This window comes from Arvicanthis niloticus, chromosome 17 (assembly GCF_011762505.2).
Source record: "Arvicanthis niloticus isolate mArvNil1 chromosome 17, mArvNil1.pat.X, whole genome shotgun sequence".
Taxonomy (NCBI): Eukaryota; Metazoa; Chordata; class Mammalia; order Rodentia; family Muridae; genus Arvicanthis; species Arvicanthis niloticus.
In genome coordinates this window covers 30,716,491-30,743,254 of record NC_047674.1, presented here as the reverse complement: position 1 = coordinate 30,743,254, position 26,764 = coordinate 30,716,491, and the positions used below count along the sequence as shown (strand labels likewise).

The window sequence follows — 26,764 nt, the reverse complement described above, 5'->3', positions numbered from 1 at the left end:
TAAGATTGTAGATTGTACAATTGTACATTGTAGATGAGTGTAGTACACACACACATGCACACACACCCCCTTACACCCCTAGCTTAAACTTCAAACTGTCCTTACTTAGTGTAGGTTACTGGGAGCCGTCTGTGGTAGCCGCTTGAGATCAGGAGAAAAGTCCAAAGTCGACAGCTGGACTATTGCTTTCTTGCTTCCTGCCACTCCTCCTCTGGATACAAGCGAGCGAGGCTTCTGCCTTTCTCTAGGCTTCCTTTGAATCTCAGGCGCCTCAGCTGACTCTCCCAGTCAAAGGAGTTAACGGGCTACTCCGCCCGCTCGCCCCAGAAGACCATCCTGGAGACAGGGAGCTGAAAAGCAGGAAAAAGAAGTCAGAGCTGTTGCCCAGAGCCCAAACAGAGAGAAGAGACATTCTTCAGATCCAGGTGCAACGAGAAGCTCAAACTTTGACGGGGTAAGGATTCAATGGGGGGGGGGGGGGTTTGAGCTGAAAGATGCTCATGCATTGTGAGATGCGCTGGAAACAAGGAGTCCGGGCTGGATCCCTGCTCTACCGCTGAGGCAGTCCGTGTGTGAGACTTGTGGCGCTGTCCGCAGCCCACGGTGCTGAAACAAGTTCCTTCCCGCCTGTCTCTGCAGGCATAGGGGCCACCCCGACACCCCTCCAGTGCGCTTGGAACAAGAGCAAGCGTCCTCAGTGCTCCCTATAAGCATCCCCTTTCTGTAGACTCGCTGAGCTAAGCCCGCTAAGCCGTCGAGTAGCCAAACAGAAAGAGCTGGGCTGGCTCTACCATGACAGGACCGGGTCCAGCCATAAGTTCTCCAGCCACAGTGTACTCAGAGGCAGCTTCTTCACTGCTTTTAAATCAGGAAGGGGCTTAAGGTCCATCTCGTCCCTCTGGCTCACCGTACTTGAGTCTCCCAGCGCCAAAACTGCACCGGGGACACTAGGGTCAAAGATTTGGAGTCACCCTGAGGCAGCATGCAGGGGATGTGAGCCACCTCTTCCAAACCCTACTCAGCCTAGAAAGACAAAGAGAAAGAGACAGGTGGACTGAGGAAGGAGTGAGGAATTTACTTAAGAAGGAAGAATCTTTTTTTTTTGTTTTGTTTTGTTTTGTTTTGTTTTGTTTTGTTTTGTTTTGTTTTGTTTTTAAAGAAAAATGTATACCCGACTTAGCCACAGGGCCAGCAGGCTTAGTGGCTAGAGTTAGGGTTGGTGGCCCCTGATCCCTTAAAATCCGCTTATCTGATAAAGTGTCAGGCTCAGTCCTCAGAATTTCCTCAATAACTCCGGACTCCCGATGTCTTCCACCCCTCCTCCACTCCCAGCCCACCCTTGACAACCTCAGGTTGTTGATCTACTACTGGCTACCCTGGGCTGGGACTGGGGAGCTAGGAATCGGGGAGAGCTGATCCGGTTTTTTTTTTCCCTTCATTTTCTCTGTCTCTGATGCTGTTGGGACTTTGATCCTCAGAAGCAAGTGCCTTCCTAGGCACAGCTTGTCTCTTTAAAGAAGGGGACTTAAGCAGAGTGGTGTGGAGCCTGCAGCCTTCTTGAGCCTCACAGGTGAGATCCATTTGCTCAGGGCTTTCCCTGTAGTGCTACCCTGGGTAATCATCATCAATTCTTATTCTGGGCTGAGACTGGGGTCTGCTTCACCATCCCCAATACCTCACAGCTTTGGACAGTGTCCCGCCACCTGGGTTCATAAACACCATCCCATAACAGGGAGCCCAGCTCTGTGCCAACACTCTCTGTGGGTCATCTTCTACCTCGTACAACATCACTCATTGAAACAAGCAGGGATGCAGTTGTCTGGTCATGACACTCACTGAGTGCACTGTGCTTTGGTGCCCACACCTCCCTAAGTGAGAATTCATGGGGAAGGGAGTCTGTAGAAAGTTGGACCCAGAGAGGGAGGTGCATATCATGACCAAACCAAACTTTTATACCAAGAGTCTGGCTGTAGGAAATTTAGTCGTATCATGTGGAACATAGTCAAGATTTCAGCTGAGTTCTGAGGGATCCTCTGGTGTAAGTGGAGATGGATGTGAAATTTGTTCTGTTTCTTTTTCCTCCTCAACCCCTTTTCCACCCCCAAGGGGGTCTTGATGTCAGAAATGGTTGCTCTCTGACGGCTGTCTGTATGGCACAAGGTATCAATCGTTTTCCTTGGGGTTTTGGCCAGGACTTTGTGTGCATCTTGCCTCTGATGCACCTGATTTTATGCCTTTTCCGTTCTCATTCACTGTCAGCTGCAGGATGTGCTTCTGGTTAAGAATGGGGTTGTTATGGTGACCAGTCTCAGGTTGCCATGGTACCCAGAGGTAAACAGTTGGAAGCTGCACAGGCTCTTCTCTAGTTCTGGAAGATCACTCTGGCTGCCAACTTCCTACAGGAGTTGAAGGATAACAATAACCAGGTCCCAGAGCCTTGCTCTGACCCACCTCCAGCATGCTGCCCACTTGAACACTCACTATCCCCACCCCCACCAGAAAGGGGGAAGGTTGAGATGGGTCGGTCTTTTTCTTTATACCACTCCCCCCATTACACACCCTGGGACTTCCCTCTGGCCTCTCTTATTTCATACTGATGACTCCTTAGTATAAAACAAAGTTCAGTGGGAAAAACAGAATTAAATTAATTAAGCAGGCACAGTCTCTGCCTTGGGGGACTTCCCTGAGCAGTGTGAGAGATGAGTCTCATAGCACCTGTGAGTAGCCTCCTTTCTGGACTGAAGTAGACATAGCAACAGCCCTGAAGTTAAACAGATGTTGAGGATTGTTCCTGTCAGAGGGCCTTCTCCCAGGGAAGGTCACCTTGAAAGTAACTGCAAGTTGAAGTTGAGAAAAAGCAAAAGTATTCTCTTAGGGGGAGGTACCTATAAAGCAGAAGTGTGAGACTGACTGGTTGAGAGTGGGAAGCCTGGAAACACAATGCAACATTGCAGGGGCTTAGCCTGGGGCTCATGCAGCATTGATGCTATGATGTTTTGGGGCTCTACATCATGGGTTCCTGAGAAGAGAAATATGATTAGAGCCATCTTTCAAAAGGACCTTGCAACCACATCTAAAGTTTCATTCATTCATTCATTCATTCATTCATTCATTCATTTATCCATCCATCCATCCATCCATCCACCCATCCATCCCAAACTCATTGAGAACCTCCCTATCCTAAGTGCCAGGCTCTAGACAGATAAAAGCAGCTAAGAAGCTGCCTCTATCTGGTTCTCAACTATATACCCACTGCCTAGGTGAGCCCCTAGCATCTGCCAAGTCCTTGAGCCATTTCTGAATCAGGGAATGGTGGACATGGCAGAAGGTATCTCTGGTTTATTTCTTTAGGTAACTGAACAGACTTGGAAAAGCCGCATGTGAGGCAGTAAGGAACTGTGGGAGGGAAGGCTCATAATCTTGGCTCAGTGGCCAGCTGGCTCTGACAATCTTCCAAGTATCAATCTAGACAGGGATTGAAGCCTGCCTCCAGTTGCTTCAGAATAGTACCGTGGCATTTGAGACAGAGACAGTGCTCCTCCCCCCTAGGAAATCTCCCCTTTAGTCATGCAGCACCCTTCACAGAGCCCACACCCCACGTGGCAGTGAACTCCCAGAACCCCCTCTGTTATTTGCAGGACCTAAATTGCAGGACTTGAACTGCCATATGATTGTGCAGGAGTTAAGGTCAGACAAGCTTTTGCTTGCTCACTGTTTAGCTCTGCCACAAGGTGACTTGGGATGGGCTATTTGGCCATTCTGAATCAAAGCTTGGGCAAATCTTAAGTAATACTTCCAATTGGTTGTTGGAGCAGTCTGTTCTTTCCTTCTAACATATGAACCCTGGAAGTCAAACTCGGGTCTTCAGACTTAGCAGCAATCGTCTTTACCCACCATGCCATGTCACTGTCCCGAAGTGAGTGCTTTACAACAGCTCCTGAACTTAGATATAACTATCAGTATTTCCAACCATGGGAACAGATTACTTTCATAATCATATGCCAAAGGTTAGTTAGCAAAAGATGCCTCCTGTAGTTGCATGGAGAAGGTACTGAGAGTTTCCTGGCCTGGCCTTACTAGTACAGGGTCTGGGCAAGAAAGACAGTAGTTTTCAAGAGAGCAGCAATGGAGTGACTCCCTAACTCTAGTAAAAGCTGGGAACCACATTCATCTTGTAATGCCAGTTCAAACAGCTGGATCTTATTATAATGCTTTGTGAGTACACTTGGACCTGAGGAATCCAGGGCCCTGGAAGCTCTGGAGAAGATCAAGACTCGTCCTAAGCATAAGACAGGATTCTGCCTCTTAGACTAACAGCTGTAATTGGTAATCTTGTTCTGGTTTCAGGAACATTCTCTTTCACCCTCAGTCCTTTCCTGTTCTTGGAAACAGTGCTCATTTTTCTTCCCAGGCAGGAACTGAAACTCTGCAGCTGGCATCTGGAAGCTTCTTGCTTCTGTTATGAAAATGCATAGAGTTTAGAGGAGGAAGGATCCTACCACCTCAGGAAACAACTGAACTCTCCTAATTCAAGCACGCTACCTCCATCTTACTGCTGGGGCAAGCCTGGGCTTTGGATGTCCACACACTCTGCAAAGACTTATCCCTTTCTATCGCAGCCCTGAGCACATCCCAGCACACCCTGGTACACCTTAAGACCTGAGATTACTTTGGACCCTGTGAGCAGGTAGAGGATATCGTGATATTTATTGGTCCCAGAAATTGCCCTTGGAGAGAGTCGGGGATTAAACTGGAAGACTCATCTTTAGATTAATTCTGGCTAATTAGGTAGTCCAGGCTGTGTGAACTCTTTACCCCAGCACATCGATCTGTAAAGTAAATAGTGCTGATACTACCTCATAGAGTTATTGGTAGGATTAAATTAGTCAATACCAGTAAAAGTTTGTAGTGCAATGCCTAGCATAGTCTGTTCTTGAATTGTCATGGTGGTGGGGGTGGGGTTTTTTGCAGAGGTGGTGTTGATTTTATCAGTTACTTTTCTGTTGCTGAGAAAAGACACCACAACCAAAACAAACGTATAAAATGAAGAGAGACCATAATGGTGGGAAGCCATGGCAGCAACAGGCATGGCTGCAACAGTAGCAGGCATAGCAGCAACAGGAACAGGCATGCAACCAGAGCACCAAGCAGAAAGCGGCTGGAAGTGGGGTGATGCTGCATACTCTCAGGGTCCACTCCAGTGGCATGCTTCTTCCAATAAGGCTGGACCTTAAAAACCTCCTCAAATAGTATCATTCACTGGAAACCAAGTATCCAAACACACAAGCCTATGTGGGACACTCTCATCAAACCACCATGATGATGGTGGTGGTGGTCTTGTGGCTATGGAGATGGTGGTAATGGTGATGATGGTGGTGGTGGTGGTAATGGTGATGATGGTGATGATGAATGTGCTATTTTGACATTTCTCCCTTTAATTGTGTTTATATTTTGGTTTGTATATTGTGTTTGTATTATGTTTAGTCAGTTTCTCATAGCAGATATTATGAATTCTGCATTTTAGGGTATTTTTAATTTTAGATGGAATATTATTTCTTTTAAAGACATCATTCATATACTACAATGATTACTCACTTAAAGTATTGAATTTTTAGTATATCCACAGTTTGGGAACCATCACAATATAATTTTAGAACTTTAAACACCCTGAAAAGACACACTGTACCTATTAGCAGCCCTCTTCTTTCTAAGTTCCCTACTCCAACCTAGGCAATTAATCTACTTTCTGTCTTTATGGATTTATCTATTCAAGATTCCATGAAATCACAGAGTCTTCCATGTCTGACTTTTTCCACTCAGCATAATGCCCATCCATGTTACAGCATGTAACACGGATTTTAATTAAAAACAACAACAACAAAAAAAAAACCCCTAGTATTTCATTCTTTTTCCTTGGCAGGTAGTGATCTATTGTGTGGATTTACCTCATATTGTTGGTTCATTTGCCAGTTGACTGACATTTAGACACATTCGGTGGACATCTTTCTATTGATTTATATCTTCTTTAAGATCTCTTAACTTATCTTTTATGTAAAGCCACTTAAACTCTCAAACATGGCTTGTCTTGAGAAGCTTTGGGGGCTTTCCTTCTATGTCACCCTAAAATTGCTAGCGTGTTTCGTGCATCTAACCCTTGGAACTTAGTATGGCAATGTGTGTCCCATGGCTGGCTCACAGGTCTCAGAATGAGTCAGGACTCAGTAACTGAGAATTTCTCTTCTACCTTGGAGTTTGGGGGTGGAAAGGAAGAATATAATGACTATTAAAAGTGGCTCGAGGAAAGGTTCCAGACATGGAACACCGTGGGAATTGTTGGCTGTTTGGAGTTTATCTTAATAAAGTGAGCCTGTCCAGGCAGGTGAGATGGAAATTTCCAGTGTGAATCACTCACAAGGTTGTGTGAGGATCCAATAAATTAATACACAGTTCAAGATATCAGAACAGAGACCAGGACATGCAGAGAGCAGGTGCCCAGGACATGTGAGGCAGCCCTATGGTGGGGGCCATCCTTCATATCTCTGACCTGCCCTGACCCCATGTGCTTTTGATTCCATTCTATATGTACATGCAAGGAATCTGGAGAAGCAGTTTTTAGTAAAACAAAGGATTTCTCCAAGGTTTTGGGTAAAAGAAAAGAGAAGTACAGATTATTGGCATCTTTGTGAGTCACGTCAATGCCTGACCTAATCACATAGCCAGGCCAACAGCAAAGGCAAAGCTGAATTCCGTGGTGTCAAGAGTCTCAGTCAAACCCTTGAAGGTGCACAGCATAATGGTTAATGAGGTTGGTGTTGAGTGAATTGTGTGATTGTTTGGAGGGACCTCCACATGGGTCCCTAAGGCACAGCTGGGGTCTCTCCCTTATCCACATGGCTCTCCATTCTGCCTCTGTGTGTTTCAATCCTCTAGCACTACCCCTTCCCACTTGTGTCTACACATGCACATGTCACTGAATTGTGTGATTCCCCAGGGCGCAGACCTGCATTCTCCAGCCTCACAACCCTCAGGGACAGGCCTAGTTCCTAGTTCCTGGGACATACTGGGCAAGGAGTCAATGAAAGGATTGGAGTGGTGACCAGGGAAGAGATGAGGACATATTTAGTCACATTATAAAGAAAATACAAGTCATCTGAAATGGTGTGTTCTTCGTTCCCTGCCCAAGTTCTAGAACACAGAACACACATGCATTTGGGAGATGGCTCACAAACCATTTCTAAGCTCCAACCTGTGAGTCCACTTTGAGGTCACCTTCACAGCTGGCAGGACGTGCCTTTTCCCTGTTTTGGAAAATAAAATTATGTTTCACATTGCTAGTCCCTTATGGGGTGGACAGTAAACCAAAGCCACCCCATTGTGGACTTCAGAGCCAGACAGAGCCAAGCCCAGCTTTTCTCAATTGCAACATCAGCACCTGTATTCCAAAGCCACCATACATCACCAAACAGACCACAGCTCTAGGCGGCAGGGCCTCTCCAAGGAGCCCCTAGAGTGTTCTTCAAAATTCTCTTCCTGAGGGATAGAAGACTACACATCCTCTGAGCCCTGATTCAATTAATCAAGTGTTGCCCAAGGGGTATTAAGTCTGTTAAGTGCCTCTGGGTTTGTGCCTGTGACAGAACAGCTGAAGTGTTGCAAGAAGGTGTTCCTCAGGGGAAGCAAGTGGAAGGCCACTAGCCCACAGCACAGCTGAGGTATTACCAGGCTACCCAGTATGATCTGGTTGGCATAGCAACCACTGAACTAAAAGATGAACAGAAAGATGTGAAGTAGAAGATCATGGATGCCTATTGCCCAGGCCCAGTTATCAATAACACTATGAAGTTATACATGCCCCAACTGCCTACTTTGACAGATAACTCTTTCACTGTGCCCCTGAGGTTGACTTCAGACTGTGACAGCATGGTGATATTTGATTCTTAGTCTATGACCTACCCTATGCTCTCCCAGCCCTGGGTCCACCTTGTGTCTCAAGGATCCCTACACATGTGAGTGTGGTTACTCTGCCAAAATGATCATTCTTCCATTCCTCATCCCTCAGAGATAACTGCCCCCTGGCCACACCTGGACCTAGAGGAGCGCTTATTAGAACCACAACCAGGAAGTGTCCTAGGGTCCTACTGTCCTTTCTGTTATCATGATAAAACCATTCTGACCAAAAGCAACGTGAGGAGGAAAGGTTTCATTTGGCTTACATGCCCATGTTCTAGTCCAATAAATACTGAGAGAAGTCAGGGCAGAAACCCAAGCAGAAAGAGCGGACTCAGGACCTGAAGCATGAACAGTGGGAGAATGCTAGGCTACTGGCTTCTTCTTCATGGCTTAGCTTACTTTAACTTCAACCCAGGACCACCTGCTCAGAGAGCTCACCACTCACTATGGTCTGGACCCTCAGACATGAATCGTTTGTTGAGAAAATGCCAACGATTTGCATACAGGCCTCTGATGGAGGCCTTTTCTCAACTGAGGTCTCCTAACAAAGGAGAGTCTCTTGTCTTCAACTTCAGAATCCCCACTGCTTTGAAACTTGCCATGGACCTCACTGGGCTGTTAGCTCCATCCACAGAGAACAGAGGACACTCTAGCGTCTTGGGTTTATAATCTATTATTATTCTCTGATAAATCCTGGCTTCTAGAATGTTCTCTAGCACATAGTAATTGCTCTGTTAAAAATGTCGAATGGGGACTGAGGAAATGGCTCAGCGGTTAAGAGCACTGACTGCTTTTCTAGTAGGTCCTGAGTTCAATTCCCAGCAACCTCATGGTGGCTCGCAACCATCTGTAATGGGATCTGATGCCCTGTTCTGGTGTGTGTGAAGGCAGCTACAGTGTACTCATATACATAAAATAAATAAATGAATCTTTTTAAAAAATGTTGAATGGACAATTTTAAGTCGAGTTTATTACTTTTAGCCAATCTCATACATGGGCTCCAAAGTCTCCACAGGTGTGGTAGTTTGAATGAGGGATGCTCCCCATAGTCTTGAACACTTAGTACCCAGTTGGTGGTGATATTTGGAGAGGATTAGGTGGTACAGCCTTGCTGGAGAAAGTCACTGGGGGCAGCAGACTTTCAGAAGAAGAACCATGTTCTATCTCCAGCTTGCTCTCTGTTGTGTGCTTTGCATTTGAAGATGTGAGAGCTCCAGCTCCTGCTGCCTGTTGCTTACTGCTGTGCTTCTTCACCACAGTGGACTCTCACCCTCTGAAACTATAAGCCCAAATAAACTCTTTATTCTACAACTTGCTCCGGGCATGCTATCTTAGTACTGCCACAGAAAAGCCACGACTACATCAGACATCCCCAACTGGAATCCCTCTCTTCTTAAACCTGTCCCTTCCCCAGTTTCCTGCTTCTGTGGTTTGCAGCCCTGCTCTGAAAGCCAGCTATGATGACATCATCCTCAGCCCCTCCCCCACTACTAGCCCTTATACTCACTGATGCAGTATTCTGGCATATTTTACTGTATCCTGGTACTTTCTACCTATTCACTGGCTTTTCAGTTTATCCAATTCATTATCCAGGCCAGTGACTATTTAGTGCAGGCTACTATTCTCTCTCTTCCTGAGACCCTGCAGCAGATTTTGCTGCTCTCCTCATTCACACCCAGGTCCCTCTGGATACATCCTTCCTGATGCAGCCAGAGGGACCTTTGTATCTCTGACACATCCTCACTGGATGTCAGAGTAAAGTCCAAGTTTCTTGGTACCATCTGCAGGACCAGGTGCCTCTCTAGATGGCAGGTCCTTGGCAAAGCTGGTTAGTTTTTGACAACTGGACACAAGCTAGAGGTATCTGGGAAGAAGACTTTCAATTGAGAAAATGCCCCCCATTCGATTGGCCTGTGGTCAAGCCTGTGAGGTGTTTTCTTGATTGATGACTGATGTAGCATGGCCCAGCCCACTGTGGGTGGTGCCGCCCCAGGGTAGTTGGTTCTGGAGTGTATAAAACGCAACCTAAACAAGCCAGGAAACACAGCTCCTCCATGGCTTCTGTATTGGTTCCTGCCTCCAGGTTCTTGCCTTGACTACAAGCTGTAAGATGAAATAAACCCTCTTGCCTCAAGCTGCCTTTGCTCATGGTCCTTTATCACAGCAATATTTTCTTAATGCTAGCTAAAACCACAGGCTTTATCTTACTTCTCTTTAGAAATTATAAAATTTTAAATTACAGGTTGAAGCCATCAGACATGAGAGATAAGTCAAGGCCCAGATGAGCCAGGCCCACCCTAGGTAGCCAGATGTTCTGACCTTGGTTTCAGGGCCACTGGCTGCTTTTCACCGTGCCCTGGGCAATTTGAATTGACCTTCCTTTGGATATAGAATTCATTTAGTCCCATAAGTCACTGGGCTATTTCTAGAAATTAGCATATCTCCCTGAAGTGACCTCTACTGACATTTGATACACTTGGACTATGGGGCTCCTCCAGAGAGCCTATGATGGCCTGTTTGGGTGACCCCAACTTCAATGGACTATCTTGAAGCTGAAAGACCTCTCCAGGAGTTATAAACATGCCAGTCACAAGAGCTGTGCTCCTACATCAGCTTCCTCTTCTCCTCAACCATAGAGACACCTTCCCCTGTCAGCTGCAGGAAAACGTTGTATCACTTGTGGCATAGCAAACAGTGGAGGTTTGATCTTATTTTGGTTGGGCATGCTACTTCACATCTCTGAGTTTGGTATGGCTATCTAATGGAAGCCATAACAGTTACAAAAAGCCCATTGTAATCATTAAATGAGGTGTGTGTGTGTGTGTCTTGCATTTGACATCACCTGCTTTTAAATAGGACCTCATTATGTAGCATTGGCTGGCCTGCAGCTCACCATATAAGCCAGGTTGGCCTTGAACTCCCAGCAGGCTCCCCAACCCCCTCCCTCCGCCTTTGTCTCCTGAGTGCTGAGATGACCAGTCTGCACCACCACACATGGACCTAGCCATCACCTTTAAGGGATTTAAGAATATCTAATACTGTTATTTTCTTTCACATGCTAAGTCTAGAAGCAGAATGTGTTGTTGTTTATTTGTTATTGTTGCTTGTTTGTTTGTTTTCAGTGCTAGTGTTAAACTCAGGACCCCATATACATTAGGTGTCAGAAACTTGGACCCTGACTTCATGAGGCACAGAGTAGCAGTGACTCAGTTTGTATTGCAACGTAGCAAAAACCCAGAGACAGCGATTGAGCACAGAGGACAGTTTTTTCCACTCTGACTTAGGCCCCACCCTCCCTTTCCTCATTGGCTGAGCACTCTTGAGTTTCATCTGGGTCTCTTCTTTTTCCTCTGCTGATTACATTCCTCTTTTTCCCCCCCCTTCTCAACAGAAACCATATGTGATTTCATCTCTATGTTTTATATCCCATTTCCTTTAGAGTTTACAAAGTACATGATTGCTGTGTCTGCAGGTTGTCAACAAAGCTTGACTTAGTAATTTTCTACTCTCGGCTCCAGGGAAGTCAGAGCAGGCTAGATCAGCAAGCTCCCAGTTTCCTGCGCGCAGCTGTAATTGGACCTGTGCTCCTACAATGACTCAGAAACTTTTATTTTGAAAATAAACCCTCCTATTTTGTAACTTACACTGGGCAAGTCCAATCTGCTGATTTCTTAAAATTATTATTTATCTTATTTATTATTACTTACACTAAGCAAGTGCAATCTACTGATACTATTATTATTTATTACTTACAATAAGCAAGTACAGTATACCACTGAGCTGAACAACCAACTTTAAAAGGTACATTAAGGCCAGAGAGATGACGGCTCAAGAGTTAATAAGAGCGCTTGCTACTCTTACAAGAGAACCAGTTTGGTTCACAGTACCCATAGCGTGGCTAAAAACTGTCTACAACTCCAGTTCCCTGGAGAATCTGATCCCTTCTTCTGGCACCCATAAACACAAGGCATACACGTGATGAACAGACATACATGCAGACAAAACATTCATATATAAAAATAAATTTAAAAAAAAAAACAGTGCTATAATCTTCGTCTACAATAAGTTGGCTTTGCAGGTGTCCTGATGATATACCTACTTTGTGTTGACATTATAGTGCCAACTCGGGGCTGAATGTGACCAGTATAAAGATGGCCAAGGTCAACACCCAATGCTCACAGCCCTCCCCAACCCAACTTTCAGTAAAGGACTCGGACAGAGACCTCGATCAGGTAGAGAATGGCTTCGGCAGGTAAGACGGGCTTGTTTCATACGAGTTGATGCATGGCTCCCATGCCCTCGATTATGGAGAAGAGTGTCTTAGTGTTGGCCAGCCACAAGATGGCACTGGGGGATTCACAGTCCTTTGTGTGTGTGTGTGTGTGTGTGTGTGTGTGTGTGTGTGTGTGTGTGTGTGTGTGTTTTGTACTGTCTTAGTTTCTTTTGTTCTGTGGAAAGCATCTTAAGGGGAAAAGGTTGTTGTGGCTCAAGGTTCAGGGCACAAACATTATGATGACATCATGATGTCAGGACAGCAAGAGCCTGAAACAACTACTAACAGTAGTCACAATCACATCCACAGTCATAGTCACATCCACAAGTCACAGTCACATCCACGTCCACAGTCACATCCACATCCACAGTCACATCCACAGTCGCATCCACGTCCACAGTCACATCCACATCCACAGTCACATCCACAGTCGCATCCACGTCCATAGTCACATCCACAGTCGCATCCACGTCCACAGTCAGTCATATCCATGTCCGTAGTCACATCCACAGTCGCATCCACATCCACAGACACATCCATATCCACATCCATGTCCACAGTCACATCCACAGTCACATCCACAGTCACATCCACATCCACAGTCACAGGCACATCTACATCCACAGTCACATCCACATCCATGTCTACAGTCACATTTACATCTACAATCACATCCACATCCACAGTCACATCCACATCCACAGTCACATCCACATCCACATCCACAGTCACATCCACAGTCATATCCACATCCACAGTCACAGGCACATCCAGTCAGAGTCACATCCACATCCATGTCTACAGTCACATCCACATCTACAGTCACATCCACATCCACAGTCACATCCACATCCACAGTCACATCCAGTCACATCCACATCCACAGTCACATCCACAGTCACATCCACGTCCACAGTCACATCCACAGACTCCTCTACAGTCAGAGGGCAGAGAGTAATGAATGACGCTGCTCAGCTGGCCTTCTTGCCTACCCTCCATCCCACATCCCAGACAGGGAATGGTGCCACCCTCAGTGGATATGTTTTCCCCTCAGCTAACTCTAGCTAATCTCTTCTGTGTGTTCAGAGGGAAGCCTATCCCCTAAAGCATTCTAGATCCTGTCAGGTTGAATCGGCACACTAGTCCTCAAAGTCTCAATTTATTCTTATTTTAGAGTAGTCCCTTATTTAAATACTTGATTTCCAATTTTACAATTAAATAAAAAAATGAGGAATAGATTGTTACATTTTAAAATGGAGGTGATCATTTAGTCTGGTAAAGCACTTGCCTTATAAGCACAAAGATCTGAATCTGAACCTGGCATGAACTTGTAACCCCAGCTCTGAGAAGGACAGATGGACACACCTTGGCTTTAGTGATTCAATTTAGCCTTGTTGGTAGCTCTAGTTAGTCCAGTAAGAGACAGTCTCAAAGGAAGTAGATGTTGTTCCTAAGAATGATATGATAGGATGTCTTCTATCTCTGCACACATGAGCATGTATGCATCCTTGTAGACACACATACATGCATGCACACATATGCACACACAGACACAGGTATGTGTATGCATATATCCATACACACACATACACATACAAACACATGCATACTTGAGCACACACAGATAATCACACATACACACAAGTATGAACACGGACACAGACACAGGCATGCACATATATACATGCATGCACATGCACACATACATGCACACATATATTTATACGTACACATGCACATGCACTCATGTGTGCCCCTACACACACTTGAACATACACACATTAAATACAGTTTTATTACTTTGACAAGGTGAGCAAATTTAGACTCAAATGACAGCAAGTATAATTCTACCATAAAAATACATCCAGGCTACCACAGGACCCCAGGGATACACAGAAAGTTTACTAGGCTGTCATTCTACACCAGCCCCTGTTCTGAGCACAGGGAGACCCCATAAGTCAAATGCCCTGCCCTTCATTTCTAAGGCAAGGTCAGGAAGCAGACAGTGACCTGACCTTTGTGGGGAATGAGTTTCCCCTTCCTAGAGAAGCTGTCAGGTACATCAGTGACACCCAGACACAGATGGCTGTCTGAAAACCAAGGACTTACTAACAATTCTGGGAGAGACCTTCATGCCTCGATGTTTTCATTTGTGAAATGGGACAGCATTCTCCCCTCAGCTCCTGGTCCAAGTTAGAACACAGGAGGAAACCTATTCGGTGACTGCTACATTTATTAATTTTTTATGTTACTTTTTAGGGGTGCATAGGTACTACAGTGCCCATGTGGAGGTCAGGGGAGTCAGCTCTCTTCTTCTACTGGGGTGGTGGTGGGGTTATAGGAATCAAACTCAATTTTTTAGAATTGCATGACTAGTCCCTTCCCTGCTGAGCCATTTCAGGATTCTGTGGGTCTTAAGTTCTTGCTGGGGAGCTCGAGTTGAACCACGAGAAACTTGCTTATGCTTGGCATTTGTCCTACCGCTGTAGAAATGTCCTACCCATACAAGGCTAGAATTTTCTCCCTGCTATGGAACATAAACTCATGGGAACTCAGGGCTCTAAGCAGCCATTCCCCAGCCCTCATCTGCCATTTCTTCTCACCCGGTTGCAAGCCTCCCTTCCTCTCTCTCTGTTTGTGCTTTGATTTGTCTGGATTCTTACCCGTCAAGTCCACAGCAGACCCGTAACAAATGTGGTGATTGGTATTGGTAGTCAGCTTAATGGGCTCTAGAATCCCCCAAGAGTCACAGTTCTGAGCATGCCCATGAGGGAGCTTCTGGTTTAGGTTGTCTGAGGTGCCGAAGAGCTCCTGTAAGTACCTTGGGATGGCTGGCTCCCAGACTGAATCATGGGGGAACGCTAGCAGAAGCACCAGTATTCGAATCTCTGCTTCCTGGCTATCGATGCAGTGTGACCGAGTGCCTTGTGATGGATGTTACCCTCCAACCGAGAGCCCAAAATAAACACTCCTTCCTTAAGCTGCTTGTCTTGGGACACAGCAGTGAAGCAACTAACATAAGCCATCGATGGTCAGAAATTTCCAAACACTAGCCCCTGTGACTGCAAACCTACATCACCATCCTTCCAAAATGCTGGGAGGGGAAGGAACATCTCAACCCCCAGGAATCTGATGTTACTTCTGGACCCTGTGCTGTGGCTCTTTTACCTTCACACCCAAACCTGACATGGAAGTTCCTTCAAGGACATGTATTAGCAGATGTTGTGTCCTGCCTCTGGGAACCAATTCCTATTGCCTGAGTCAATGTTTCTTATTTCAAACAAAGAAGTTGACCCAAAGAAGAGAAAAGTCTAGGACACCATAGAGAACATGAGACAGAGACTGTTCCTTGAGGCTACGTGGTTTATTTAACGCCATAGACAGACAGACAGACAGACAGACAGACAGACAGACAGAGATAGAAGCATGGCAGGGTCTCTGAGGAGAGGAAACCAGGACACACATGAAAGAAGAGTAAATCAAGTCTTACTGAGGATGGGGGAGGCCTCACAGTTCAAACTTGCAGCCAATATCTCTGATCTCTAGGCTGGAGACAGAGAAAGGGGCTAAAGACAATGTGTGTCCACTAATAGCCACTTGAATGTAATCTCACTTCCTAGGTGAGATGCTGCCAAACGGATGCCTGTTATCTAGAGACGCAGGGTGTCTTCATCAGCACCTGTCAGGGAGGAAGGGAAATGGTCTGAGCAGCCATTGGAGTTTAACATTTCATGTATACAGTAAGTTCCAGAGTATTCCTTGGGATCAGCAAGGGAGCCTAGCATGTGCTCAGGATAGAAGTAAAGCTGCCTTGGAAACTGAGGCAGAGTCAGGGTCCCTCCAGGGCTCCCCAACACAATCTATCACTTACTTATTCTCCACATAAGATTGGGCAAATGGAGCTGTGGAGAAAGCTCAGGAGTGAGAGCACTGGCTGTTCTTGCAGAAGATAGGGATTCAAGTCCCAGCACCCACATGGTGGCTGACAACAATCTTACACTTCAGTCCCAAGTAAGTTGTTGCCCTCTTCCAACCTCTCAGGTACTAGGGCAGACATGTGGTGCACAGACAGCAGGTTGAAAAAGTTCTCTGGCACAGACAAAAAATGTTTTAAGGTTTGTTTTTTTTTTTTTTTAAATCACCATTTTAGAGAGAGAAATAGTGTTTAGACAAACACATCAATGCTTTCAAATTCTAGTCCTTTGGGGAAGCTTTTGGAATAAATGAAATTTGGTATACCGAAATAGAGCACATTGCTCCCAGTCATAGAATGGGCTTCTTAGCATCAGTATGCCACTGGCCCCTCCCTAAGTGCCCATAGCAAGAAAGAACTACCAATGCTTTGTCCCCTGAGACAGCCTTGCGAGCAGATCTCTCGACACATAGGAAGCCCAGTTTTCCTTTCTCTTTATTAAGTTAGCAGAATAATTTTCCTAAGGGAATGTCATACGAAGAGATGAAAATGCTCCCCTTGAGTGGAAAAAAAAATACACTTTGAAAATACCAAAAATAAAAAATGTCTCAACCTGGGCTTGTGGCACAAGCTTGTAATCTCTGTATTTGGAAGCCTGAGGAAGCAGAATCATAAGTTCAAGGCCAGCCTCAGTGACATAAGACTGTCTCACAAAAGTCTTGGATTTTTCTTTTCTACTTGGTTGTTTCACTCAATCACCCCGGAGCCATCCAGCTTATTTTTAAGGTACTGCAATAGTGAAAGACTTCAGGATGTGCTACAGAGAAGTACAATGAGGTCTGAGGGCAACTCCAAATCCCTACCCATTTCCTGGTGTGGCTATTTTGAGCGAGCTTTGGGGAATAGGGGTCTGTGTCTTACAGAGAAGAGGTTTTCCTCATGCTGATGACTGGGAAGAGCCCAAAGCAATTATCACCAAAGAAAACCATCTTCACCCTGCTTCTCAAGGACCAAAAGACTTTAAAATGCACTGGCTTCTGTTCTCTGGTCACACGTGCCCAATGGCACTGGATTCTCACTATTCAGAGTCCTTGGGGCTTGAGAAGAAGAAAAGAATAGTATCATGTTTTTTAGATGGGTGCAGGCAGGTCATGTGTGCTTGCTCTCCTGTCCCCATGTCATCCAAGTAACGTAATGTTACTCAGACTGCAAAGTCAACATTTCTGTTGTCTATGGCACCTCTGCCCTCACGCAGAAATACACACTGGAAACCTTCCCAACACTCACTGCCCTCTACAAACAGATTTAGAGATAGGATTCCACAATCTGAAACTTTTCTTAAAAGTCATTTCAGTGTATTGTACTGGTTGGTGTTGGCAACATTGTAACTATTGACTTCAGAGAGCCAAGAGTCTGAAACCTGACACTAGCCAGAGGGGAACTAATCTGTAAATGGATTTCATACCTGGTTGACTATTTGTCAGATCATCTTGTAGGAGATCATCTGGAGTCCAGGCAAAGATGGGCTAATGACAAGCAGAACCATACTTTGACCAGAATGACTTAACTTTGTATACATTTGGCTTTACTTTATACGAGGACCCCAAAGATGGACTTGGGGAGTGATTGGACCTCTTAACCCCTCTTCCTAATGTGGCCACATGAAGTAAATCTTTCTCTGCTTTTCACTATTAATTTGTCTCTTGAATTGGCTTATTTAGGGCAGGTGGCTGATGCTAGCTTTTCAAGGATGCCAGGGTCCAGTCTGACCCCGTTAATAATTTGTTCTTGAAAGGCAGCATCGCACCGGAAGTTGTCACCAGAGTTGGGATCAGATCCTGGCAGACCTCTCTGTCTTCTGCCTCTTAGTTTCCTTGGAAGGTTCTAGATTCCCACCATCACATTGACTACCTAGCTTCTCCTTTTTGGTACCCGTGTCTTCTTGAGGGCTCAAATGTCACCTCAGATACTCCATTCCTCTATGCTCTGTCCATCTCTCTTCCATGTGCTTGCTAAGATAAGTTTCTCTGAGAAGTAACAACAGCCATGTCGCTGACAATACGGATTCCTTCCCAGAAGTCTTGTCAGGGAACGGCACCATGGTATGACCATAGAGCATGTGTTAGTAGCCAGTGGGAGTTCTTCAATCCATGGCAACCTGATAGGATCCCTGTGACATCTATGTTCTCTTGTTGAGCTGAGCATCTTTGGGGAACACAGGCTACGATTAGATTTGCTGTGTAAATGGCCCCAAGACATTCACCAAGATTAGAAGCTAAAGAAAGACATAATCAACAGAAGAATCCCAGGCATCCCAAAGCAAGTGAGGAGATGCATCAGGAAAAAAATGGCCTCCTCAGATCCCCAGTATTCACGTCAGAGAAGGGTCTCCTCATCCTCCAGTGTAAGTGTGCCTCTCAGGGCCAGAGTGTTAGAGCAATGATTAAACCACCACAGGATTGCACATTTTTAAAAATTTCTTTCTGAAGTTTAGGGATGGTGAGTGACCAGTCCACAGGTTACCCAGCAGACAGGTGCTGGAACAAGATATTACACCCAGCCTCTTGGCTGTCCCTCTGCCACCTGTCTTGAAAGCAGGTGTAAGGCAGTCTGTGTGAAGTATCTCACAGCTCTGCCTTGCCCACCTCACATGTCTTGAGTTCGATTCCTTTGCTCCCTGTGCCAGTAAGTCTGGTCCTGTGCAGGGAACAGACAGAAGACAAAGTGGAAATGCTGGGTGGGCTACATGAAGTTAGAGCATCCCCTGAGAGCTGTGAGTAGAGACAAAACACCTCCATCCTCAGAAGTGCCTCTGCATCTTCTGGACATACATGCTCTGACAGAGCTCTAGCCATCAGCTGCTACTCTTCTCCCAGGCCATGCCAGCTTCTCAGATTCAAGGACTCAAGAGAGATACACCCTCTCCCCTTGCTACAGCCTCTAAAACAGACTGAGGCATTCTGGGATGCACCTCCCACCCTTGTTGTCTACAGAATGTCAGGAGGGCAACCATAGCATCTGCTGTACAGCAGGGCCTCTGGTAGTGTCTCTTCTATGCATACTGGTAAGATATGAGTTGTCTCTTAAGGGTACAGGGGGAGATTTGCATCCAGCGGTTTAAAACTAGATTCCCCCCCCCTCCCCCGCCAATCCATATAATACAGCTAAGTGGGCCAGACCATGCCTCTGACAGCTTGCCATGGGGCTGGTCCCCAGGCACAGGGATGGTCCCTAGCCACATCCCATTAAATTTTGTTTTCATCTACACTATCAGTTAAAACATAAAGGAGACTTCAAGGAGCAGATGCGGGCAGCTTTGGAAGTAGGGTGGGATGCCCCTTTGCTGTTTGTCCTTGTGACCTCGGGGAAGTTATTTAAGCCCTCTGGACTTATCTTTGCTCTCTTCCAGAGGTATTGCATGGGCACGTGGCAAAATGATTGCAGTTGATGATACACAGTAATATGTCAGTCAACAGCACGTGGCCTGTTGTATTTATGATCCTGTTAGGAGATGACACACACACATACACACACACACACAAATGATTCCTCTGCATACCAAAAACCCCAAAACATCATGTGACTCAGATAAATTGGGGGGAGCTGATATTCAGCTGTAAAATAAAATAAAAAAATCAATCACACTTATACAAGTTAGGGACACTGGGGTCATCAGCAACCTGTGTCGCAAGGTTGAGAGCCACCAACAGCACACAAATCAACACAGACTTCCTGGCTTAGCCCCAGTAATCATAAAGTGGTCTCAGTTTCCCTGTATGGCCAAGCTAGACCTCAGAAAGTAGTCACAGTGAGATAGCTGTGATGGGGGGAGATTTGAACCTGAGGAATAATGACTGGGATCTGTGGCCTGAACAGCCAGACATTGGACAGGTCTCCATCACCGAAGCTGGCCACACAGTAAGTGGAGCTGTCCAACTCCGTGTGCTCCCAGCAGAAAAATGACCTTGCTGGGAGAAGCTGGGAGGAGGATGTGCCTGCTGGAAATCCTGGCTATCCAAAGATATCCTGGATAAGTTGTACAAGGAAATCAGTCCAACATCCCCACACCCTATCCCTGTGGGACACATGCTGCTAGAAGGGACTGAATACCTGGGATCCAAGGACTGACTTTTAGTCACACACCACAGGGAGTGAAGCTTTTCCCTGAAGCTAATGTTTGCCTCCTGCTTCAACCATCTCGTTAAGAAAGCCGATTAGTTTGGAACAGGCCATGTGATAGAATTAATTTGCCTTGCTGGGTTTCCTCTAGAGTCACAGAAGTGAAGTGCAGATCCTTAGGGGACATTGCCTGGCTGGCTTTTAATCAGACTGGTCAAATTTATCCTCAGGGTGGGTTTAAGACAGAGAGAGAGAGAGAGAGGTGTTCCTGAATATATCCCCAGTCTTAGTCTAGGCAGTTTGTCAGATGCCAGGCTCCACTTCCAGCATAGCTTGCTCTGTACCAAGGTGTGTGATAAGTTATTTCTCTGCAGCTGGTGAAATGAGCCAATTCAAGCCATATGTGTGTGTGTGTGTGTGTGTGTGTGTGTATATATATATATATATATATATATATATATATATATATATATATGTGTGTGTGTGTGTGTGTGTGTGTGTGTGTGTGTATACATATATATATACATATATATACACACACACACACACACATATGCTGCTTTTGGGCAGGCATGTTCACTGGCCCCAAAAAAAGAAGCCAGGGAAGTCACCATGGGAAAGGAGAGAAAGGAGAAAGGGAAGAGAGAGAGGGAAAAAGAGAGCATGCACAGAGAGAGGGAACGAAGAGAGAGGAGAGAGTGAGGGGACCAAAATGTCTGGATTACATAAGGAAGAACCTCTGAGGGCTGGAAAGTTCAGGTTGGGGGCAGGGTATTGCCAAGTTGGGACTAAGGGATGCTGGGAGAACCTGGAGGCCTGGTCTGCTTTGGTACATAAAATATGTGCCCCAGTCCCTTGTCCAGGTCCTAAACCAAACAGTGTGGTCATAGCCCCATCAGTACTCGCTGTTCACCCTGAATGCACAGAGTGGCTCCCTGTACTGCTCCGTTGCTGGGGACAGAGGCAGGGCTGGGCAAAGGGCGAATGAATTTGTCTTGAGAAGTGTTCAAATTATTTTAGCTGTGCTTGGAGAGGTAGGCCAAATCCATGTCACGATCCAGAATGGTAGGAAACCTGCCAGACAAATACATAACTGCCCAGAAAGTGCATCCACCGCGCACAGGTCAGAAAGTGCACCCACCGCGCACAGGTTAGAAAAGGAGGCTTCCAGGAGGAGGTACACTTGCTACAGAAGTCCGTGACATATCGGCAGGAAAAGATCTTTTTCAGGAAGTTGTGTGTGGGAACATTGACTATGGTCCAAGACAGAGAGAACTGGGACCTCTCCTGGCCCCATCTCTGATGGAGAACATGCTAACACTTTCTGCTGGTTCCACTTCCTTCACTTACCTCATATACAGTAACTGATCAAAAGCTGCTCTTGGTCAGAGTCACTTAGGGCCAACAATATGGCTCAACAGGTAAAGGAGCTTGCTGCCAAGCATGAGAATCTGAGTTCAATCTCTGGGACACACATGTGGAAGGACAGAAGCAACTCCCACAGTTGTCTGTCCCCTGATCTCCACCACATTTGCACCGTAGGTACATGCACATGTATATGCCTATATACCATATATACCACAATAAATTAATATAAAAGAAAGGGTCATTTTTATCTCCAGAGTCAAGATTTGCTACAGACCTCTGGTTTGAGAATCTGCAGTGGTGTCTTTTTCCCAGCTGCCCATCTCACCCCTGACTGTCCAGGAGGTGGATGAGCTTGAAATCAATTAGCATGCTGCATATTTGATTTCCTAGGTCTCACTCACCATGTGAGGAGACATCTTCCATACTGCAGCAAAGGATCGCCATGGAGACCCAAGGACTGGCTGGATCCGCACGGAGCTTATTCACAAGCCAGGGACCAGCCAGGTAACTGACTTTGCACAATCTTCATTGGGAATAGAGAGACTGAGGCAGAAAGAATGTGGAGATACCTCACACTGTGTGCTAGATAGAGCTGAAGGTTTGAAGAATGGGGCAAGGAGCAGAACCCTCTAAAATCTGACAGTGAGTAGATCTATTCTCTTTAGCCTGATGTTCTAAGCTCAGAAAGGTTATAGATGAACAGCTTTGGCTTGAAATTACTTCAATAAAAAAAAAAATAATACCGAGTGTTTCTCAGAAACACAGAACAAAACCAACAGATGGATACAGTGATAGAGTAAGGACGATATTTTCTGAAATAGCTGTGGAAGGTTCCTCAGAGCTTCTAGACTCTGTAATATGCACGCACCTTTGCGAAAGCAGCCAGCAGGTTAGCACGTGTCCGGGCTCTGCCTCCATCTGAAGGTACCTGTATCTGGCTTTAATGACAGAAGCATGTGAAGAAAGCCATTTCCCCTTGCTGAGCTTTACCTGAAGCTGCTTCTAGCAATCCTGGCTGTGTGGGTGGCTAGAGCTGAGCCAGCGGCCTTGTCACGGCGGGTGCTCCGCAGACGCCACATTCATTACTTTCTGGTAATTTTCTTAAACCAATCCATCTATCCATACTGCTAGCTAAGCTGATCGTCAAATGAACAGATAAATTCATAAGCAGATAATAAATAGATAATTTATTCATTATATTTTTTAATTGTTGAGAATGTTCTATTCCAGTGTGTGTGTGGTGGTATTTGAGTATGTGTGGGTCTGTATATGTGTATGTAGTATGTCTACATGTGAAGTGTGTATGATGTGTGTGTGTGTGTGGATGGTAGTAGTAGTATGTCTGTGTATGATGTATGTGTGTGATGTTTGTGTGTAATGTATGTGTGTGGTATGTGAGGGTCTGTATATGTGTGTGTAGTATGTCTGTGTATGATGTGTGTATGTGATATATGTATGTGATATCTCTGTGTGATGTGTGTGTTGTCTATGTGTGTGTGTGGTATATGTGTGTGATGTGTGTATGTGTTGTGTGTGGTGTGTATATGTGGTGTCTGTGTGTCTATGTGTATATAGTATGTGTGTATGTAGTATGTCTCTGTGTGATATATGTGAAATATATATGTGGTGTCTATGTGTGTGTGGTATGTTTGTGAGTGATGTGTGTGTGTGATGTCTCTATGTGATCTGTGTGTGGTGTCTGTGTATGATCTACATGGGTGGTATCTGTGTGTGATCTGTGTGGGTGGTATTCGTGATTGTGTGTATGTGTGTGTTGTCTCTGTGTGTGATGTGTATGTGATATCTGTGTGATGTGTGTGTGTTGTCTGTATGTGTGATGTGTATGTGTGGTGTCTGTGAGTGATCTGTGTGTGTAGTATCTGTATATGATCTATGTGGTTGATGTCTATGTGTGATCTGTGTGGGTGGTGTCTGTGTATGATATGTGCATATATATGTATAGTGTGGTATGTGAGTGTGTGTGTGTATATAGTATGTCTGTGTGTGATATGTGTATGTGTGTGTGATATGTGTGTGTGCGTGTGTGTGTGTGTGTGTGTGTGTGTGTGTGTGTGTGATTGACATTAGGTGTCTTTTTCTGCTGCTGTTCACCCTACATCTCTCACTGAATCTGAAGGTCATGGCCAGCCAGTAGTCTCCAAAGGTCCTTCTTTCTGTCCCTTGGTGCTGTGACAACAGACACATACCCTCCCTGCTGGCTTTTTCATGGGTATTGGGCTCTGAAATCAAGGCCTTCATGCTTGCACAAGAATTTCATTTACTGACCCATCTCCCCAGCCCCTCTGCCTTAGTTTTTAAGGAGCTTCTTGTACCTGGCTATTGAAATGGTTTCCAGTGTTTTATATTAATAAGACGTGCTCTCTCGAGTCTCTGGTTGCAGAGAAGAGAACATCTTCAAGTCAGTGCAGATGAAAAGGCCTTGGGTAGGCTGTGCAGGGCACTGTGTTAGGATAGCCATGTGGTCTGCAGTAGAGACAAGGCCATGGGGGCAGAGGAGAGGCTGGGGAGGCAGCTGCCGTAGATCCTCATGGCCTTTGCGAGGCCTGCATGTCTCCCCCATTTCTGGCTCTCTTTGATAATACATCACAGACACAGGGCTGAAAATGACCTTGAGTGAAATGCCCAACTCCAGCATAGTGGGGCTGTCAGTTGTTCAGAGTCAGGAGTGGTGCATTGTAGGTCAGTTGTCTGGAGCTGGGGGTCAGAGGAGGGTGGGGATGACTTTTCTTCTATTCCCTTAGCAGAGCATGAGAGGGAGACACTGTCTAAAGCTGAGAACAATCTTCCCAAACAGTACCACTAACTGGAGACCGAGGGTTTAAACATAGAAACCCATGGGGGACCATTTCACATTTAATCCATAAGCATTGTATACTTTTACTGCTCCTATGCTAAGCAATACTTTTTCAAAAGGTTTTACTTTTTTAAATTTTATGTGTATGAGTCTTTGCCTGGCCTGTATGTATCGTACCATATGTGTCTCCTGCCCATAGAGTTCAGAGGAGGACATCAACTCTAGAACTGGATGTATAATTGGTTGTAAACTGCTCGGAACCAAACCCAGGTCCTCTGTGAGAGCAGAGGTGCTGAGCTCCCTGGTTCTCATCTAGCAATTCTAACAAACAAGAGATCTGCTCTGGGCAAAAGGATTAATGAGTAGAAGTGCTTGCTGATGCCCATTAGAAAAAGCATGGCCACGGGAGAGTAGAAAGAACAAAGCCATAATAAAGACATAGTATGATTGATCAATGAGGCTCTGTCCCAGCCTGGATAGAGAAAGAAAGAAGGGGGAGAAAAGAGCTCGGTAGAGATAGAAGCCTGAACCTCAGGCCCCCAGCCTCACCTTACTGATCACTTCTGCGTCTTCTGGCCCCTTAAGGCCAGGTTGGGGTCTTTTCTTGTCCATCATTCTCTCTAGTCTCTCCTGTCCCCCTTCCAGGGTGTCACGCCTCATCATCTCAATTCGCGCGTGGGCTGCCAGGCGCACACACCATGGAGACCAGACACCTGACTCCTTTTTGGATCGACTTCAAGGAACTGAGCTTAAGGAGGTGTCCAGCGGGGAAAGCAATGCCAAGCCCAACCCAGGAGGACAGAAACCACCAGATGAACAGAAAGGGTAAGACAAAGAAAAGAGAAAATGGGTCACCTGCACCACACCAGCTGAGACAGCTGAGAAACACATGGGCCCAGCTTAGATGCTCCAAAGAGAACCTGAGGGACCCCATTGTGTGACATCTCTGAAAGGAAGCATACGTCCCTTGGGGATTACTACATGCTCTAACATTCTCCACCCCAAGTCCAGAAAACCTTTGAGTTCCCAGCCTCAATTAAACTTGACCCATCCTACACAAAGCTCCCCAAATCAGGGGTTTCTGACCTCAACCATCTATGAGGACCCTCATCCCAGATTATATGATGACCCGTCTTGCTCAAATGCAGGAAATGTTTTGCACAAGAAGAGTTGAGGAGACACACAAGTGGTATGTTGTAGAGGTGCATGCATTTCCTAGAAATAAGATCCACAGGTTGAAATGATCAACCTGCAGAATCAGTCATGTCAAAGCAAGAAGCACTGGGCAGGGAGAGGGGTATGAGTGGGGTAAACACAGACAATGTACCTTCTTGCATGGCCCAAACCCTTTCCCCCAAGGAACTGCAACTGTGCCCTTCGGTGGTTCTCTTCTCTTTGCCCCTACCAACACATGGGAATCTCTGTCTCTCTTATTTCTGAGAAGTTATCTGTGGCCACAGGGCTAAAGGTCTTATACAGCCCACCTCAACTCACTAACCATCAGGCATCCAAAGGTCTCTTTAGGATGCTCATGTCAGTCTGGAAGAGAAGCAAGGTTGGACCTGGAGAGAAAGCTGACCTCCTAGGGTTCACTAGCAGGGGGATTCTTGCCTAGAGCCTGCTTTCTGGGAAGCATTTAAGGATTTAAGCATTCTCCTTTGTCAGACTCCTCTGAGGTATACCAAGAACAGTAAGATGTGAGATGGTCTCTGTATGGTTTGCTAGAGACAACACCATTTGGTTTTGTGCTGATAAAAAGAAAGGCTCCTGTCTGGGGCCTCTAAGTAAACACACAAGGCCTCTGGAGAGAGACAGCAATGAGACTTCAGGAGAAACCTCATAACTTTCTGAAACCTCCACTGTACTTCCATGTTTGAATATGAGGGAGATATTTTTGTGCTGCAGGACATACAGTAGATAGTGAAATACACAACCATTCTTAGAACGAGAGAGAGTTCAGGGGCCTGGGGAGAGAGTTCTGTCAATGTAGTGCCTGCTTTGCAAACATGAAGACCTGAGTTCAGACCCAAGAGCACATGCTTTGAATCCTTGGGGCTTGCTGGATGACCATCTTAACCTATTTAGTGAGTTCCAGATCAGTGAGAGACTCTGTCTCACAGAGTTGGGATAGATGGTTCAGTGGTAAAGAACACTGGCTGCTCTTTCAAAGCACTCAGGTTCCATTACCAGTACCCAGAAAAGATATTACTAGCTGTGGTGATTTGAATACACTTGGCCCATGAGAAGTGGCACTATTAAGAGGTGTGGCTTTGCTGGGATGGGTGTGGCCTTGTTGGAGGAAGTACACACTGTGGGGCTTTGAGGT

At 45.8% G+C, this 26,764-nt stretch overlaps 1 protein-coding gene across 2 annotated transcripts in view; it reads left to right on the top strand.

The window, feature by feature from the left end:
• Positions 1-269: 269 nt before the first annotated feature.
• Positions 270-26,764, top strand: part of Cnga3 (cyclic nucleotide gated channel subunit alpha 3) — a 42,420-nt gene continuing 15,925 nt past the window's right edge. Inside the window, exons 1-4 of one of the 2 annotated variants that reach the window (XM_076915053.1) lie at positions 270-454; positions 1,479-1,570; positions 12,068-12,202; positions 25,084-25,263. In XM_076915053.1, coding sequence (XP_076771168.1) covers positions 12,102-12,202; positions 25,084-25,263 — 281 coding nt within the window. In that variant the 5' untranslated portion in view covers positions 270-454; positions 1,479-1,570; positions 12,068-12,101. Of the gene's footprint in view, positions 455-1,271; positions 1,571-12,067; positions 12,203-25,083; positions 25,264-26,764 lie in introns of those variants that run through there. The other variant, XM_034521696.2, reaches the window with a different exon arrangement.